The 19,466-nt window shown below is 47.8% G+C and overlaps 1 protein-coding gene across 3 annotated transcripts in view; it reads left to right on the forward strand.

The window, feature by feature from the left end:
• The window catches only part of C9H15orf39 (chromosome 9 C15orf39 homolog), a 47,455-nt gene that overhangs the window by 21,359 nt on the left and 6,630 nt on the right, over nt 1-19,466 (forward strand). Inside the window, exon 3 of one of the 3 annotated variants that reach the window (XM_050968791.1) lies at nt 17,059-17,092. The exons of the other annotated variants lie outside the window; for them this stretch is intronic. Coding sequence (XP_050824748.1) covers nt 17,059-17,092 — 34 coding nt within the window. The remainder of the gene's footprint in view (nt 1-17,058; nt 17,093-19,466) is intronic. 3 annotated transcript variants of the gene reach the window in all.

The raw sequence follows: 19,466 nt of genomic DNA on the forward strand, positions 1-19,466 counted from the left end.
ATGTCTAACAATGCAGACTTGCATTTCAAAGCTCTATTCATTTACATATTTTCCTAACCAGTCCTTAAGGTTCACCCGTGGGTCAGGTCAGTTGGTGAGGTGAGTTAATTAACTCTTTCTGGCCCTGTCGTCATTCCATGAGATATTATATCACACTCATAACGTCACACCCCCAACGCAAAATTGATGCAGGAAGGGATGACATAAACATCACTGACTGCATCCCAAAAGCTCCCCATCCTGGGTTCTGTCTCATTACAGCTTGTACTGGGTTAGAAGCCATGTCACTATATAATAGATATGGTTTACCCAACTCATGTTCAATAACATGATTGAATTTTTTTATGAACTTAAGGTAAAACTTGGTTAGAACAATAGTGGATTGGATCTGCTCTTGCAGCAGGGTTCCTGTATGTCTCATGTGATCTTGCCAAGAGCTAACGAACATAGCTACTTTAGCCATACAAACTTTGGCAAATGTTTGGAACCCAATTAACATCAAGTTAAGGTAGATATTAATGTTGTTAATAGTACAGGAATCTTGGCATTTAGCCATAAAATCAATTTGGTAGTGTGCCTCAGTTTCCCTTTTCATACAGCACATCAGGTTTGGAATGTCTTTTCTCCCATGAAAAGTTCCAATATTGTTTACAGGCACTAACAGTGAAACATCAGTATAACAAGGCCTTTTAATATAAAATATGTTTTTATGCATTACTCTCAATATGTTCAAGGGATTTTCTTAAGATTAGGAACATTTCTTGGTAATAGCAACACATTAGTTACAAACATTACCATCAGCAATAACAACAAATCCATTGCAAGTGTCCATCTACAATCATGTTTGCTATGCCATACCTTTGGCTCAATACCATTGGGGTATGGGCCTTTTAGGGTTACCCTGTGGCTTTCCTTTGCAAAATTAAGTTCTTTCTTTTCTCCTTGTCCTGAAGGATTAAACCCTGATTTCTTTTGCTTAACAGAATGTACTGGCTGTTGGGGTGGGCTCTCTTTGCTAACAGCTATCAGCAAGTCTTTCTTCTTCCTGCCAGCCAGGTAATTTGCATTAATACAGACATTAGCTTTTAGATTTTCAGCTGCTACTAATTTCAAGACTGGACTCTGTTTTACAGAGATACCACACAAATCCAAAGAGTCTGAGGGTGAGAGTCTGCTTACTCTCCCCTGCATCCTCAAGCATTCGGTCATAAAACTGTTCTGCTTTGAAACACCAGTAACCAAATCTCTCCTCAGACCCTGAAGCACAGACTGCTCACTTACAAAATTTGCATGGAGACAATCCTGTCCCAACACCATTGTCTTTCCAACAAGCTGGCCAAACCCAGCCACTTGGTTATAGGGCTGCTCAACTTTCTGAACAGCTCTTACTCCATCTAAGACCTTTTTCAAAGCTATCCACACTGGATATTTCAAAAGGAAAGTGGATCCATTCACAACAGAAAATTTCTGGCTGTTAGGAACTGAAAGTTCCTTGATTAAATCACTTTCACACCCTTCAGTTGTACCAAACTGCTTGCACAGATTACTATGAGGATTTTTTTCCTTAGCAGGTTCTTTAAGCAACAGTTCGCCCCTCACAGAAATTCTGTTCTTACCCTCTTCACCCAGGGCTTGCTCTAAAGGAACACTTCCCTGAGCCACAACAGACTCTTCTTCGAGTGCTTGTTCATATCGATTCCAATTAGGTGTGCGCGTGCCGCGTGCACGCTCATTGGAAGATTTTTACCCTAGCAACACTCGGTGGGTTGGCTGGGCGCCCCCTGGAGTCGCTTTGCTATAGCGCCGGATATATACCCCTGCCGACCCAACGGCCCTTCAGTTCCTTCTTACCGCCTGTGACTGTCGTTGGAATTGTGGAGTGTGGCTTTGCTGATCTCCACATCCCTAGCTACTCGTAGTTCTTTACTGTTACTGTGTCTATAGTTCGAGTTCTTATAGTTATAGTTAGTCCTTATCTTTATAGTTAGTGTATATAGTTCAGGGAGGATCGGGGATTAGCCCCTTTCCTCCTCCTTGGTGCGGGCCCATGCCCAAGGCACCGGGATTCAAACTGTGCTCGGCGTGCCAAAAGCCGATGCCAGTAGGGGATCCTCACGACTCCTGCCTCATGTGCCTAGGGGAATCTCACCTTCCTGATAAGTGCCACATTTGCAAGTCCTTTAAACCAAGGATGAAGAAGAAGCAGGACTTTCGATTGAAGCAGCAACTCATGGAGTCAGCACGTAGTCCTGCAGCGTTGGCGCCAAGCGCCCAACAGACTGCTTCGGTAAGGAGCGCCCCTCCGGCACCGGACTGCTCCAGTACCGAGAAAGAGAGTCCCGGCACTGACCCTTACTGGCACCGACATCTGCTCGGCACTGCTCCCTGTCCTCGAGACCTGGGAAGCAACATAGTGCCTCAACTTCGGCTGCACGGAAGGAGCGCTCTTCCAAGACGGCTCGTCCGGCACTGTTATCTGCCGCGGCACTGTCAACTGCGACTCCACAGATTGCGGCTCTGTCAAGCTCGGCACCATCGATTCCGGTCCCAACAAAGTCTGTTGAGTCTGGTTCCCGACACCTCCCCGGCTCATGCTGTGGGAGAGCTTGCCCTCCCTTCTAGGCCAGAGACCTTCTCCACGACAAGGGAGCTCATCACAATGACGGAGTCAACATGGCCTCAACCCCCGGCACTGCCGGTGAGGGTCATACAATCCATCGGCAAGCCGGCCATGGTAAGGCCTCCTTCCATTGTTCCACCAGAGAGACGTCATTCAAGATCCCGGTCTTGCAGATGCTTTTGATCGCACCGTTCCCGCTCTTGGCACCGCTTGCAGTCCCAGCACCACTCTCCATCGCGGCACCGGTCACACTTGCGGCACTGTTCAGCATCTCAGTCACTGAACTGATACTCCTGGTACCGATCCGGCTCACAGTACCGATCTCGGCACCGAGTATCCCACAGTCGCTGCAGACGAAGGGACTTGAGATCTCGGTTGACCTCCCAGCACCGATACTGTAGAAGGTCCTGGTCTCGCTCGTGGTACCGTTATAGCTCCCGGTACCGCTCCCCAGTACCGCCCCGGGCCCGAGCATCGAGATCAGTGGCACCACCTCAGGGCCTATCAGCACCGCTGTGGCCTTCCAGACACACATTGGTGTCATCGCAGGCTGGTAGAGCATCCTATCATCAGGGGCGAGTCTCTGATGTGCCCAGCCATATATTCTCGGAGAGAAAGAGCCACGAGCAAGGGCCTCATCACTGGTCCTTCTGGACACCATGGGCATACCACCAAAGCCAAGGTGCACCATCAGTGGCTCAACGGTCTGCCCCATCAGAACACCGGGCACTAGAGGCAACAGTAAGCTGCCCCCCACCCACAGGCACAGACGAGGCGCCAATACCGTCTGCAGTCGCCAAGGTTCCGCCAGACGCAGATGACGCCCATCAAGTGCAGGAGCCACCACAGGACCCTTTGGTCCTGGGCCTCTCCTCCTCCTCCTCCTCCTCCTCCTCCTCACCTGATGAGGCGGTGGCGGGGACATTCTCCTCAGGCCCTCCACCAATTGACCTCAGGGCCCATCAGGACCTTCTGCGCTGAGTGGCTCAGAATATGAACTTGCAGGTGGAGGAGGTCCCTGAAATGGAGGAACCGGTCGTGGACATCCTATCAACTGATGCACCTACTACAGTCGCTCTTCCGTTCATCTGCACTATGCAAACTAATGCGGACACCATTTGGCAATCCCCAGCTTCAATTCCACCTACAGCAAGGGGAGTAGAGAGGAAATATATGGTCCCCTCAAAGGGGTACGAATATCTCTATACTCACCCGCCTCCTTGCTCTCTAGTTGTCCAATCAGTGAACGAATGGGAGTATCATGGCCAGCCAGCCCCGGCTTCTAAGTCAAAGGAGGCTAGGCGTATGGACCTATTAGGTCGCAAAATATACTAGGCCGGGGGCCTCCAGCTTAGGGTGGCGAACCAACAAGCTCTCCTAAGTAGGTATAACTTTAACACTTGGGTGTCCCTGGGGAAGTTTACGGAGCTTCTTCCCCAGGAGTCCCATCAAGAATTCACAGCCCTACTTGAGGAGGGTAAAAAGATAGTGAGAACCTCCCTCCAGGCCTCTGTGGATGCAGCGGACTCTGCAGCCAGAACTCTGGCATCAGGAGTAACGATGAGGCGTATCTCCTGGCTCCAGGTATCCGGCCTTCCTCCTGAATTGCAACAAACTATTCAGGATTTATCCTTTGAGGGCCAGGGCCTTTTCTCAGACAAGACTGACCTCAAGTTGCAAAGCCTGAAGGACAATCTCATTATAATGTGCTCACTGGGTATGCACACGCCAGTGACCCAACGCAGGACCTTCTGGCCCCAGCTACGCCATCCTTATGCCCAGACTAGGCCGCGTCAGGACGTTACTAGAAGGCGTGGCAGGGGGAATCATTGGCGACAGTCTGGCCCTCGAGCTCAAAATCAGGCGCCTCCTAAACCACCAGCAGGGCCTAAGCAGAACTTTTGATGGGATGCCCGAGGACGGCCCACCAGTTACCCCACCGGATCCTTCTCCTCCCTTTTTCAACCGCCTCTCCCGATTCTTCCTTGCCTGGTCCCAGCTAACTTCAGATCGCTGGGTCCTGCGCACGGTGGAAGAGGGATACCACCTCCAGTTTGCCTCAACCCTGCCTTCCCACCCTCCCTACCTGTCCCTCTTCAGGGACCCCTCTCATGAGCAATTCCTCCTACAAGAGGTCCAGTCGCTCCAAGCCATGGGAGCCATAGAGGAGGTGCCAAAGGACATGAGAGGCAAGGGGTTTTATTCTCGCTACTTCTTAATCCCCAAGGCAAAGGGAGGTCTACAACCGATCCTAGACCTGCGAGAACTCAACAAATTCATGATAAAGCTGAAGTTCCGTATGGTATCCCTGGGGACCATTATCCCATCCCTGGATCCGGGGGACTGGTATGCTGCCCTCGATATGAAGGACGCGTATTCCCACATCACAATTTACCCACCACACAGATGGTACCTCCTTTTTTGTGGTCAACCACCAAAACTTTCAGTTTACTGTATTTCCGTTTGGCCTTTCTACAGCTCCACGTGTCTTCACAAAGTGCATGGCTGTAGTCGCCGCCTCCCTCCGCCGTCGGCGAATACACATATACCCATATCTCAACGATTGGCTCATTCGAGGGACTTCCCAATGGCAAGTATTACAGCACCTGCACATCGTCAGAGACCTCTTCAGGAGCCTAGGTCTCATGATCAACATGGAAAAGTCTACCCTCGTGCCATCGCAGAGAATAGACTTCATTGGAGCGGTTCTGGACTCCAATGTGGCCAGAGCCTGCCTCCCGCTGTCGCATTTTCAGACAATGGCTTCATTAATCCAAAGTCTTCAAACCTTCCTGACAATGTCGGTGCGCACCTGCCTCAGCCTAGTAGGTCACATGGCCTCCTGCACCTTCGTGACCAAGCACGCCAGGGTACTCCTCCGTCCCTTCCAAGCCTGGCTTGCTTCAATGTACCAATCACGCAGAGACAGCCTGGACTCGGTGCTCACTATCCCCAGAAAGGTTCTGGGCTCCCTAACCTGGTGGATAGACCCCACTCTAGTCTGTGCAGGGATGCCATTCCACCCAGCTCAACCCTCGATGGCCCTAACCACAGACACGTCATCTCTAGGTTGGGGTGCACACCTCGGGGACTCCGCACTCAAGGTCTCTGGTCGCCTCAAGAACTGGCTTTACACATCAATGTGCGGGAGCTGAGAGCAGTTTGCCTCGCATGCCAGGTGTTTCCAGACCATCTCCAAGGCCGTTGTGTATCAGTGTTCATGGACAACGGCCATGTTTTACATAAACAAGCAGGCCGGAGGATGCCCCTCCCTCCTTTGCAAAGAAGCCGTCCACCTTTGGAACTTTTGCATAGCCCACTCCATCGAATTGATAGCGTCTTTTCTCCCAGGAGTCCAGAACACCCTGGCAGATCACCTCAAAAGATCCTTCCTGTCTCACGAGTGGTCGATTCGCCCGGACGTCATCCATTCTGTTTTTCCGGAAGTGGGGGTTTCCCTACATAGACCTATTTGCCTCCTGAGAGAACAGGAAATGTCATATGTTCTGCTCCTTCCAGGGACACTCCCTGGGCTCCCTCTCAGATGCAGTCCTGATCCCATGGAAGAGGCATCTACTTTATGCGTTCCCACCGTTTCCACTCATCCACAGAGTCCTACTCAAGCTCCGCAGGGACAGAGCTCACCTAATCCTCATTGCTCCAGTGTGGCCGAGGCAACACTGGTACACCACGTTGTTCGACCTCTCAGTGGCATACTCAATTTCCCTGCCACTCTGGCTGGACCTCATAACACAGGACTTCGGCAGGCTTCACTATCCAGACCTGCAGTCCCTTAATCTCACAGCTTGGTTGCTGCGTGGTTGAGTCAGTCTGAATTGCGTTGCTCTGCCTCGGTCCAACACATGCTCTTGGGCAGTAGAAAGCCTTCCACTAGGATGACGTATCTCGCCAAGTGGAAGCGTTTCTCCTGTTGGTGCGCTCAGCGTAACTTAGTCCCCAGGCAGGTATCCGTTCCCACTGTCCTGAACTTCCTCCGGTCCCTAAAAGAACAGGGCCTAGTGGCCTTTTCCATAAAGGTGCATCTGGCAGCCATTTCCACCTTCCATCTGGGGGAAAATGACCGATCAATCTTCTCTCACCCTATAGTCTCAAGGTTCCTCAAAGGACTGGAACGTTTGTATCCTCAAGTTAGACGCCCGACCCCTACCTGGGATCTAAACCTGGTGCTAGCCAAGCTTATGGGTGCTCCTTTCGAACTACTGGCTACCTGCTTGCTGCCGTACCTTTCCTGGAAGACAGCTTTCCTCATCACTATTACTTCGCCGAGACAAGTATCTGAGCTTCGGGCTTGACAGCAGACCCCCCGTATGCTGTATTCCATAAGGACAAGGTACAGCTGCAACCGCACCCCTCTTTCCTCCCTAAGATGGTGTCTACCTTTCATGTCAACCAAGACATCTTCCTCCCAGTCTTCTTCCTGAAGCCGCACTTATCGCGTCAGGAACAACACCTACACACCCTGGACATCCACAGTGCTCTAGCCTTTTATATCGAGAGAACCAAACCTTTCCGAAGGTCATCTCAGCGCTTTGTAGCTGTCGCGGACCGGATGAAAGGCTTACCAGTCTCTTCCCAACGGATTTCATCTTGGGTAATATCCTGCATTCGCACATGCTATGAATTGGCTCACGTTACTCATAGACTCATAGGTCAGAAGGGACCAATATGATCATCTAGTCTGACCTCCTGCACAAGGCAGGCCACAGAACCCCACCCATCCAATTTTATAATAACCCCTAACCCAGGACCGAGTTATTGAAATCCTCAAAGTTGGTTTGAAGACCTCAAGCTGCAGAGAATCCACCAGCAAGCGACCCGTGCCCCACGCTGCAGGGAAAGGCGAAAAACCTCCAGGGCCCCTGCCAATCCGCCCTGGAGGAAAATTCCTTCCCGACCCCAAATATGGCTATCAGCTAAACCCTGAGCATGTGGGCAAGACTCACCAGCCATCACCCAAGAAGGAATTCTCTGCAGTAACCCAGTTCCCATCCCATCCAACATCTCCCCGCAGACCATTGAGCAGACCTATCTGGTGGTAATCCAAGATCAATTGCCCAAATTAACGATCCTATCATAACATCCCCTCCATATACTTATCAAGCTTTGTCTTAAAGCCAGAAAAGTCTTTTGCCCCTACTACTTCCCTCGGAAGGCTGTTCCAGAACTTCACTCCCCTAATGGTTAGAAACCTTCGTCTAATTTCAAGTCTAAACTTCCTAATATCCAGATTATACCCATTCGTCCTCGTGCCTACATTAGTACTAAACTTAAATAATTCCTCTCCCTCCCTAACGTTAACCCCCCTGATATATTTATATAGAGCAAGCATATCCCCCCGCAGCCTTCTTTTGGCCAGGCTAAACAAGCCAAGCTCTTTGAGTCTCCTTTCATAAGGCAGGTTTTCCATTCCTCGGATCATCCTTGTAGCCCGTCTCTGAACCTGTTCCAGTTTGAATTCATCCTTCTTGAACATGGGACACCAGAACTGCACACAGTATTCCAGATGAGGTCTCACCAACGCCTTATATAACGGTACTAACACCTCCTTATCCTTGCAGGAAATACCCCGCCTGATGCATCCCAAAATCGCATTTGCTTTTTTAACAGCCGTATCACATTGGCGACTCAGTCATCCTGCTATCAACCAGTACCCCAAGGTCCTTCTCCTCCTCCGTCGCTTCCAACTGATGCGCCCCCAACGTATATCCAAAATTCTTATTATTAATTCCTAAGTGCATGACCTTGCACTTTTCACTATTGTATTTCATCCTATTTCTATTACTCCAGTTTAGAAGGTGGTTCAGATCTTCCTGAATAGTATCCCTGTCCTTCTCCATGTTAGCAATACCCCCCAGCTTTGTGTCATCCGCAAACTTTATTAGCACATTCCCGCTCTTTGTGCCAAAGTCAGTAATAAAAAGGTTAAATAAGATCAGTCCCAAAACCGATCCTTGAGGGACTCCACTAGTGACCTCCATCCAGCCTGACAGTTCACCTTTCAATACGACCCGCTGGAGTCTCCCCTTTAACCAGTTCCTTATCCACCGTACAACTTTCATATTCATCCCCATCTTTTCCAATTTAACTAACAGTTCCCCATGCGGAACCGTGTCGAACGCCTTACTGAAATCTAGGTAAATTATATCTACCGCATTTCCTTTATCTAAGTAATCCATCACCTTCTCAAAGAAGGAGATCAGATTGGTTTGACACGATCTACCTTTAGTAAATCAGTGTTGCAATTCGTCCCAATTACCATTGACCTCTATGTCCTTAACTACTTTCTCCCTTAAAATTTTTTCCAAGACCTTACATACTATAGACGTCAAGCTAACAGGCCTATAATTACCCGGATCACTTTTATTCCCTTTCTTAAAAATAGGAACTACATTAGCAATCCTCCAGTCATACGGCACAATCCCCGAGTTTATCGATTGCTTAAAAATTCTCGCTAACGGGCTCGCAGTTTCACGCGCCAGTTCCTTTAATATCCTCAGATGGAGATTGTCCGGGCCCTCCGACTTCGTCCCATTGAGCTGTTCAAGTACGGCCTCTACCTCAGTTGCGGTAATATCCACTTCCATATCCTCATTCCAGTTTATCATCCCTCCATCATCGCTAGATTTCTCACTAGTCTTATTAAAAACTGAGGCAAAGTATTTGTTTAGATGTTGGGCCATGCCTAGGTTATCCTTAACCTCCATTCCATCCTCAGTGTATAGCGGCCCCACTTCTTCTTTCTTTGTTTTCTTCTTATTTATGTGGCTGTAGAACCTTTTACTATTGGTTTTGATTCCCTTTGCAAGGTCCAGTTCAATGCGGCTTTTAGCCTTCCTCACTTTATCCCTACATGTTCTGACCTCACCAAGGTAGCTTTCCTTACTGATCCTGCCTTTCTTCCACTCCCTGTAAGCTTTCTGCTTTTGTCTAATCCCCTCTCTGAGTTGCTTGCTCATCCAGCTTGGCCTACAACTCCTGCCTATGGTTTTTTTCCCCTTTCTTGGGATGCAGGCTTCTGACAGTCTCCGCAGCTGCGACTTAAAGTAATTCCAGGCCTCCTCTGCATTTAAATCCACTAATTCCTCCGTCCAATCCACTTCCCTAACTAATTTCCTTAACTCTTTAAAATTAGCCCTCGAGAAGTCGAAAACCCTAATCCCGGATCTACATTTGTTTATCCTTCCATCTAGTTTGAACTGAATCAGCTCATGATCACTCGAACCAAGGTTGTCCCCTACCACCATTTCTTCTACGAGGTCCTCACTGCTCACCAACACCAAATCTAAAATGGCATCCCCTCTCGTAGGTACTTCAACTACTTGATGAAGAAATCCATCCGCTATCACATCCAGAAAAATCTGACCCCTATTATTCTTGTAAGCACTAGTCCTCCAGTCTATACCCGGGAAGTTGAAGTCCCCCATAATCACACATTTCCCCTTTGTGTTTACTTCATTAAAGACATTAAAGAGGTCTCTATCCATATCCCAATCAGATCCCGGCGGTCTATAGCACACCCCAAGCACTATCTCAGGAGAAACTCTAGTTGCTTTTTTACCCAGTGTGATTTTTGCCCAGACAGACTCTGTCTTATCCATTCCATCGCTTCTTATCTCGCTACAGTTAATTTCATCATTGATGTACAAGGCTACTCCACCACCTTTGCCTTTCTTCCTGTCTTTTCTAAACAGCACATAGCCTTCAATACCCATGCTCCAGTCATGAGTACTATTCCACCAGGTTTCGGTTATCCCTATAATATCTGGTTTCACTTCCTGCACCAGTAACTCCAGTTCCTCCATCTTGTTACCTAGGCTCCTCGCATTAGTGTACAGACCTTTTAATTTTCGGCGTTTGGCGTCAGTGACATTCTTTCCCCCGTCGTGCAGAGACCTTCTACCACCAGCATCACCCGTTACTCTGGTTTCTACTCCACTATTCCTCCTTGGATCAAATCTTGGGACCGCAAGGGTATCCCCTCTCACTTTGTTTACTTCCCTCTCCAGGTCATATTCCGGCGTGGAGATCTCCCGAACATCTCCCAACCATCTCCCCCAACTTCCTAGTTTAAAGCTCTCTTGATGAGGTCAGTGAGCCTCCATCCTAGAATTCTATTTCCCTCCTTGCTTAGATGAAGTCCATCCTGAGCGAACAGTCGTCTATCCATAAACGCTTCCCAGTGACCGTACATCCCAAAGCCCTCCTTATAACACCACTCCCTGAGCCATCTGTTGATCGCCATAATCTTGTCACTCCTTCGTCGCCCCGCTCTAGGAACCGGCAGAATCCCACTGAAGATCACCTGAGCCTCGATTTCTTTGAGCGTCTTCCCCAGTCTGGCATAGTCCTCCTTGATACAGTCCAGCGAGTAACTAGCCGTATCATTCGTTCCCACATGAAGGATAATCAATGGATTCTTTCCCGCTCCCGCTAAGATCGTATTCAGCCTCAGGTCCACATCCTGTATCTTAGCCCCTGGCAGACAGCACACCCTTCTGTTCTCCCAATCAGCTCTAGTTACAGGCCTGTCTACTCTTCTCAGTAAAGAGTCTCCAATAACGTAGACTTGCCTTTTCCTGGCGACAGTGCGATTCTGCGGTCTATCCCCCACAGCAGCTGGCCGCAATTCCTCTCGATTTGTATTCGCCCTTACAATCCTCCTAGGGCTCGTACTTGGTGTCGCCTCCATTGATTCCTCCCCTCCTTCTGCAGGACTAGCTGCTCGCCTCTTCTTCCTCGCCCTTTCTCCTTCAGCAGCCTGCTGTGCTCCATCTTCATTTTCCAACTCAGCAAACCTGTTCCTGAGTTCTATTTCTCCATCGCTGGCCCGTCTTTTCCTCTGCCTGGTTCTCCTAGTCACATGCTTCCACCGTCCACTTTCCTCACCCAGCAGCCCCTCCTCAGAGTCCTTTGGTCCTGCTTCTATCCGTTCGTCTGAGCTTGTCCCCTGTGTTCCATCATCTGCTCAAATCCCCTTCTAAACTCAGCCAGAGTTTCCACTTGCATCTCCAGTCCCCTTACCTTTTCCTCCAGCAGCCCTATCAGGCGGCACTTCATGCAGATGAAACTCCTTTCAGGTGTCCCCTCTCGGACCATGTACATGCCGCAGCTACCGCATCCGGTCATCCTCAGTGTGTCTGCACCTGCTACCTCTGCCTCCATCGTATTGTTCCAACTCTGTGCCTGGCACTCCACACCTCACACCGCACCGCAGGCCACCAACAAGTGCTGGGCTGCTGGCAGACTCCTGCCTCTTCCCTTGTCTGACTTCCTGGTTTCTCTGCCTTGGTCTCCCCTGCAACCTCCCCCTGGCAACTCCCACTGAAACTCCCCTGTTAGCCGCTCTGTTCGCCGCCTCCTGTGCCGCTGCAGCTGACTGTGCCGCTGCCTGAGTGCCTGGCTCCTTATATAGGACCCCTAATCAGGTAAGCCCCACCCCCAACTCAGGGCTCAGCCTCGCTCCCAGCACACAGCCCCTAGCAGCCTGCACACACACTCACTCACACACACACTCCACAAACTACAGACACTACAAAAACCTGCTCCGGCTAGCCACCTCACCGCCCACTCTACTCGGGCGCAAGCTTCATCTGCTGCCTTCCTGGCCCACGTCCCGATCCAGGAAATATGTCGGGCAGCTACCTGGTCATTGATTCACACCTTTGCCGCACATTACGCATTGGTTCAACAGTCCAGAGGTGATGCAGCATTTGGCTCAGCAGTTTTGCATTCTGCAACATCTCGCTCCGATGCCACCGCCTAGATAAGGCTTGGGAATCACCTAATTGGAATCAATATGAGCAAGCACTCGAAGAAGAAAAGACGGTTACTCACCTTTGTAATTGTTGTTCTTCGAGATATGTTGCTCGTATCCATTCCAAACCTGCCCTCCTTCCCCTCTGTCGGAGTAGCTGGCAAGAAGGAACTGAAGGGCTGTTGGGTCAGCAGGGGTATATATCCAGCGCCATAGCGGCGTCACTCCAGGGGGCGCCCAGCCGACCCACCGAGTGTTGCTAGAGTAAAAATCTTCCGACAAGCATGCACACGGCACATGCACACCTAATTGGAATGGATATGAGCAACACATCTCGAAGAACAACAGTTACAAAGGTGAATAACCATCTTTCTGGGTTTTACTTACATTCAGAATCACCTTTGGCCCATCAGGCAGATTCCTACACAATCCCCTTTCAGGCAAACTTATAGACTTTCTAGATAACAGGTTAGAAGCATTCTCCTTCCCTTGGCCATGAACAAGTTTAGGAATCTTTTCCTTCTTGCTACAAGTTGTCAAACTATCAGTAGGTAACACGATCAAATAACCTTTCTGCTTTTCTTGTGCCCTGGCTAGGGTATCACCCTGATCAGACAGAGTTGCTTCACCCTTTTCCAACTACACATTAGCAACTGGCAAACTACAAGCACCAGAATTGTCTAGTCTCTGGGATTTTGCTAAGACACTAACTGGATGCTAAGACACTAACCTAGTTACAGTGCCATTCTCCCCAGCAGACACAAACTTAGGACCATTCCCTTCCTGGTCTTTAGTTGAATCCAGAACCAGCTGTGAGACACCTGCACTATTTTCAGCCATCACAGGCTGAAAGGCACCTTCTGTCTGCTCCACAGACACAGAAGAGCCGGAGACACATTCTCCTTTACCAGACATCCAGCTTGGGATTTCACTTTCCTTGTCCCAGCACACAGACAACTGCTTGGAGACCGAGGTAGCTTTCTTCATAGGCAAGTTAATACCCCTGACAGACACAGGCACATTCCCTTCACTGTCACATTTCTCCACATAGGAAACAGGTAAGGGATAGGGACACTCATTTTCCACTATCCCTGCCTTCCCAAACTGCTGACTAGACAAAGCCATTAGCTCACAAGGCTGCCTAGGCTCATCCAAACTTTTCTCATCAGGCACATTGCCACTCCCAACAGATAAACTGCTGCTCTTTTGCATTCCAATTGCTTCTGCAGTTTCTGTAGTATCAGGTAAGGGCTGTGCTCCTTCCTCCTGATCACTGGCCATTAACAGCTCTCTCAGTTCTTGATTTGTAGCTTTCTTTCTAAAGCTTATGCACTTTTCTGAACACAAATCTTCCAGGGCTTTTTTGTCAAGACTCTCATATGCTCTTTGCTCATCCATTGCAACTGCTCTTTAACCAACCGAACTCTCAATCCCAAATTTCAAATTTGGATAGCGTGGGGTTCTGACCCAAAGTTTAATTGACCTGGTTCTGTGGATCCTAGCACAACTACGCCACTGTGACGGTGCTGCCCGTGGGAGCCAGCTGAGGTCACTCAATCAGAGTGAACGGGAAACAAACAGGGCAGACAAACCTCAAATGCTGGTGGTTATTTCAATACTTAGATTTACCAACCAGTACAAAACAGCTTCTATCGTACCTCACTGGTCACTTAGAAGTCCAAATCACGCAGTTCCCTTAAAGTACCCAGCCGTAGGCCTCCATCCAGACATACCTGTCATATGACGATGATTCCTGAAAATCTTATCTCATCATATAAAAGAAAAGGTTCTTCCAATCCCAAAGGATTAGCCACATACCCAGGTTCAATTATAACTTAGATCTTACCCAAAATACATGCTATAGCCAAAATACACACTATAGCCAATTCTTATTAACTAAGCTAAAATTTATTAAAATAGAAAAGAGAGAGAGTGTTGGTTAAAAGATCAATATACATATAGACTTGAAGTCAATTCTTGAGGTTCAGATGCATAGCAGAGGTGAGCTTGTAGTTGCCAAAAGTCCTTTTAGAAATAGTCCATAGGTTACAGTCCAATGTCCATATTCAGGGTGGCTCCAGTCAATGACTGGGAATCTCAATCCTTGTGGCTTAAGGTTTCCCCCTCTTGAAACCCAAAGCAGATCTGAGATGAAGCAGGATCATGTCCCAGGCTTCTTTTACATTTCCAGCAGCCTTTTGGCCTAAGAAAACAATAGGCTTAACTCCTTCTCCCAAACATCCTGACAATATGCACAGAGTAATTTATTCATTAAACAGTTCAGATACAGGTTACCACAACCTTCAAAGAGACACATAGACAACAATACTATTTCACTCAAGTATCATCATAAATGTTAACATTCCTTTTTTGATCTTTTGAATTAAAACTATAGCAATAGACAAGACTTGTTTGCTTACATCACAAGACCTGAGCAAACATCTTCCCTTGATCTCTAACAATGCAGACTCTTAATGTCACACCTCACAAGGCATATTTTGTACAAAGGTTATTACAACAGTGTGCAGGGTGTGAATACAGGGGTGCTTAGTGTCACAGTAGGTAAATGTGTGTAGCTTGGAGTGCCATTAATCCTACCTCTGGCATTTAACACTCTTCTCTTTCTGCCCCATGAAACAAGGTACCGCGACCCTGAGCTCTATCAGTCTAACCAATCATACATGTTCTTGCTCACTGCTACCAGATACCATGGTGATGGGTAGTCTTTAGACAGCAAGTAGATGGATCAGTGCTGCAGAGCACGTGTGAGAATCGTAGGTCAAGGCACTGCTTGGCAGTCAGTTCAGAGGCCCCTTTTTCCCAGTGCAGATCGTGGAGGGGAATAGTCTGCTGCATTTCAGTCAGCATTCGCTACAGCCTAAGAAACTAACTGAATTTTAAAACCAAACAGCACCTGAAGCAGAACGTTTGTTCTGATCCAAACAAAGTAGCTTTACCTTTTGGGTCTGAGCAGTTATTTAGCATGGGGGTAGGGTGGGCCAAACTGGGCAATATATGCTCACAGCAGCACCTTTTGATTTTCTTCAGCTTCTTCTATCACTGCTTGGATATGGGCCCTGTGTTGTGTTGACAGAGACCTTGCTATGATCTGGAGAGGGGCATGTGGTCACAGCTCGGGGCATAAGGAAGTAGCAAACTGCTAAAATTTTACCTGTAGCAGACTGTACAAGTGAGAAGAATTGTCCTGATCTGCCTATGCGCTGTAGATGGATGTGTTCCCTTACTGTATTTTTTTAACATAAGCAGGTGGTTACACTCTTGGGTTGTCCCTTAATTTTAAAGGGACGTATTCTGTCCCTGTACGAAGGACAGCTTCTCCAGCTAAATTCTCAGTGGCTGAATTTCTTTCGCATACCTTGTCTGCGAATGCCACCCAAAAACAGCCCTGTAAATAGATGCTCCGAGCTACTAACTGTCCACATATGAACCTGTAACAACAGAGGATTAGGATAAAAACAGGGCAAAGGAGCCTAAAGAAATTTTGACCTTTAACCACTGTGACTATACAATCATCTGCTTTTGTGGCGGTTAAAATGTCTTTCTGGTCATTAGGGCCATGTTCAGCAGAGCAATTAAGTAAATATTTAACGTGAAGCATGTATAGTCCATCGATGTGCTTTGCTGAACAGGGGCTTTGGTCATCTCTAGGTTCCATTAATGAGAAGAATGGAGGTCTTTGCTCTTACCCCTCTATTCTATACATTTAGGTGTCTTTGAAGATGGCTTCACTGGCATTAGCATCTCTTCTCGAGTGTTAAAGATAAATCTGCCACAGAACATTTGCGCTTGCCTCTCTGATGTTGCAAGGCAGTAACTGGAGGAGCACAGCATCATTAGAGGCCCTAGTGTTGGGATGAGGTGTTGAGGCGTATCCTTCCCATTTTTCCCCCAATGGAAAAAGTCAATGGAAAAGTTACTGTGTTGTCATTGGTGACACTTCTCTGGGAACTTAGTTTGCTGTGTCTGGTGTAGGCAGAGCCAGTTGGCCAACTTTGACCAGAAACAAAGGGTCTGATCCCTATATGGAACATGTAGGTGGGATTCTGTGCAGCGCTAACTGGATTTTTTTTTCACTGAAAGCCTTTAATTACCAGAAATATGGTGTGTTCCCAGCATGTGCACGCAGACCCAGCCTGTGTTTCTGCAAGGGAAGCGCCTCTTGCAATTTTTTTGGAGTGACCCACATGGGAGGCATATTAAACCAGACCCCTGGCACAATGAGGTTACAATTCCCATTTTATTCTCAATGGAATCACCATGCTTTAGATCCTGGCCCTGGAAGGTGCTGGTTTGGAGGTGCCCTGTCCCTTGTGGAATCGAAACCTCAATTCCATATCAAACACAATGCAAATCAACCAAGATTATGCTAGGAATTCCCAGCTTCTCTGGCCTGGTGAAATCCCTCTACAGCCTTAACAATAGGGTGTGCAGGGCTCTAAATGGTTAGGGGAAAAGAGATTACTCCGATTTCCCCAGGGGATCAGTTTGCACCCTGAAGAAAATAAGCGTAAGTCTCTCTTTATTTCCAAGTAGAGACCCTGATCCTACTGTAATTAGTTCCAACTGCCCCTTCCTAGTAGCCTTTGAATAGTGTCATCTTTGCTGCGCTTCAGATGATTACCAATAACTTTATTTCTTACAGGTCCAAGTTCACAAGCTGGCCAGCATGCTTCCAAGTAGGTATTTGTTCTTTGTGTGTGTTTTTAATATATTAAAAACAGTTGAAACCATGCTGTTGGGGAGAACACCCAGTTACTTATGGGGCACAGAGGTGAAGTGGCACTGGTGTCTGAGCAACTGGCCTTCCATCACAATACTGGACAGCAGATTACCATCTGCCCTTGTGTATGTTAGTCTGTCTGGGGGAGACGAGAGAGGGAATGACTGGCCTAGAGTGTGTTGGCAAAACTGGAATAATTCTTGACAAAGTAACTCCTGCCTATTCCTCCTCTCAATAGGCCTTTAAAATCCCATCCAGAACAAATCCCTTTCAAAGGAGCTTAAGGGAGTTAGGTGCCGAAATCCTTTAGGCTCCTTGGAAAATCCCATCCAAAATAATTGGACACTATTTGGTTGTTAAGTGTATCGTAGTTCCGGCACTTTCTATGAGAACATTGGCTATCTTTGCTAATTCCTTTTTTAAATTGCTTAGGGCTGAAAGCCCTACTCCAAGAGTAATTCTCAATGGTTCATTGTTAAACTGGGAGGCTGCACCTAGTGAGGTATTTAAAGGGTGTGTCTTGGGTCTGTTACTACTCAATATCTTCATTCACAACATAACTGATGGAGTGGAGGCTCTACTTACAAAATTTGTGGATGACGCTATGCTGGGAGGGGATGCTAGCACTTTGGAGGACAGGATTAGAATTCAGACAGATCTTGACAAATTGGTCTGAAATCAACAGGATGAAATGCAATGAAGACGAGTGCAAAGTACTAGACTTAAGGAGAAAAAATAAAATAAATACAAAATGGGGAATAACTGGCTAGGCAGTAGTGCTGCTGAAAAGGATCTGGGGGTTATACTGTATCTCAAATTGAATGTCAACCATGTGATGCTGCAGTGAAAAAGGCAATTGTGATTCTAGGATGAATGTTTTTTATTTTTTTTTTGCCAGTAAAACAGAGGTTTATTCGATGACAGGAACAGGGTATAAAACAGAGCTTGTAGATACAGCGAACCGGACCCCTTGGCCGGGTCCATTCTGGGGGCAGTGAGCCAGACTCCCATGTCTGCACTTCACTCCTCGTCCCCAGCCAGCTCCAGACTAACCACCCCCTCCTCCTCTGCTCAGTTCCTTTCCCGCGCCAGAAGGTCACAAGAGTGTTGTATCTAAGACACAGGAGAGGTTTGAGCATTGGCCTGCTAAACCTAGGGTTGTGAGTTCAATCGCCAGACATTTGGGGCAAAAATCTGACTGGCGATTGTTCCTGCTTTGAGCAAAGGGTTGGACTAGATGACCTACTGAGGTCCCTTCCAACTCTGATATCCTATAATTGTTCCACTTAGTCAGCACTGGTGAGGCCTCAGCTCCAATCTAGAGCATGCACTTTGAGAAAGATGTGAACAAATTGAAGAGACTCCAGAGGAGAGCAACAAAAATGTATATACATATGCTAGCAAGCAAGCTAGAGATAACGAGGTCAGTTCAATCAGGGAGGATGAGGCCCTGTTCTAGCAGTTGAGGTGTGAAAACCAAGAGAGGAGAAACTGGTTCTGTAGTTGGCAAGCCATTCACAGTCTTTGTTCAATCCTGAGCTGATGGTGTCAAATTTGCAGATGAACTGAAGCTCAGCAGTTTCTCTTTGAAGTCTGGTCCTGAAGTTTTTTTGCTGCAGGATAGCCACCTTAAGGTCTGCTATAGTGTGGCCAGGGAGGTTGAAGTGCTCTCCTACAGGTTTTTGTATATTGCCATTCCTAATGTCTGATTTGTGTCCATTTATCCTTTTCCGTAGAGACTGTCCAGTTTGGCCGATGTACATAGCAGAAGGGCATTGCTGGTATATGATGGCGTATATTACATTAGTGGATGTGCAGGTGAATGAACCAGTGATGGTGTGGCTGATCTGGTTAGGTCCTGTGATGGTGTCGCTGGTGTAGATATGTGGGCAGAGTTGGCATCGAGGTTTGTTGCATGGATTGGTTCCTGAGCTAGAGTTATTATGGTGCGGTGTGCAGTTACTGGTGAGAATATGTTTCAGGTTGGCAGGTTGTCTGTGGGCAAGGACTGGCCTGCCACCCAAGGCCTGTGAAAGTGTGGGATCATTGTCCAGGATGGGTTGTAGATCCTTGATGATGCGTTGGAGGGGTTTTAGCCGGGGGCTGTATGTGATGGCCAGTGGAGTCCTGTTGGTTTCTTTCTTGGGTTTGTCTTGCAGTAGGAGGCTTCTGGGTACACGTCTGGCTCTGTTGATCTGTTTCCTTATTTCCTCGTGCGGGTATTGTAGTTTTGAGAATGCTTGGTGGAGATTTTGTAGGTGTTGGTCTCTGTCTGAGGGGTTAGAGCAGATGCTCTAACCCCTCAGACAGAGACCAACACCTGTCTAACC

The sequence above is a fragment of the Gopherus flavomarginatus genome, chromosome 9 (genome assembly GCF_025201925.1).
Source record: "Gopherus flavomarginatus isolate rGopFla2 chromosome 9, rGopFla2.mat.asm, whole genome shotgun sequence".
In the NCBI taxonomy this organism is placed as follows: Eukaryota; Metazoa; Chordata; order Testudines; family Testudinidae; genus Gopherus; species Gopherus flavomarginatus.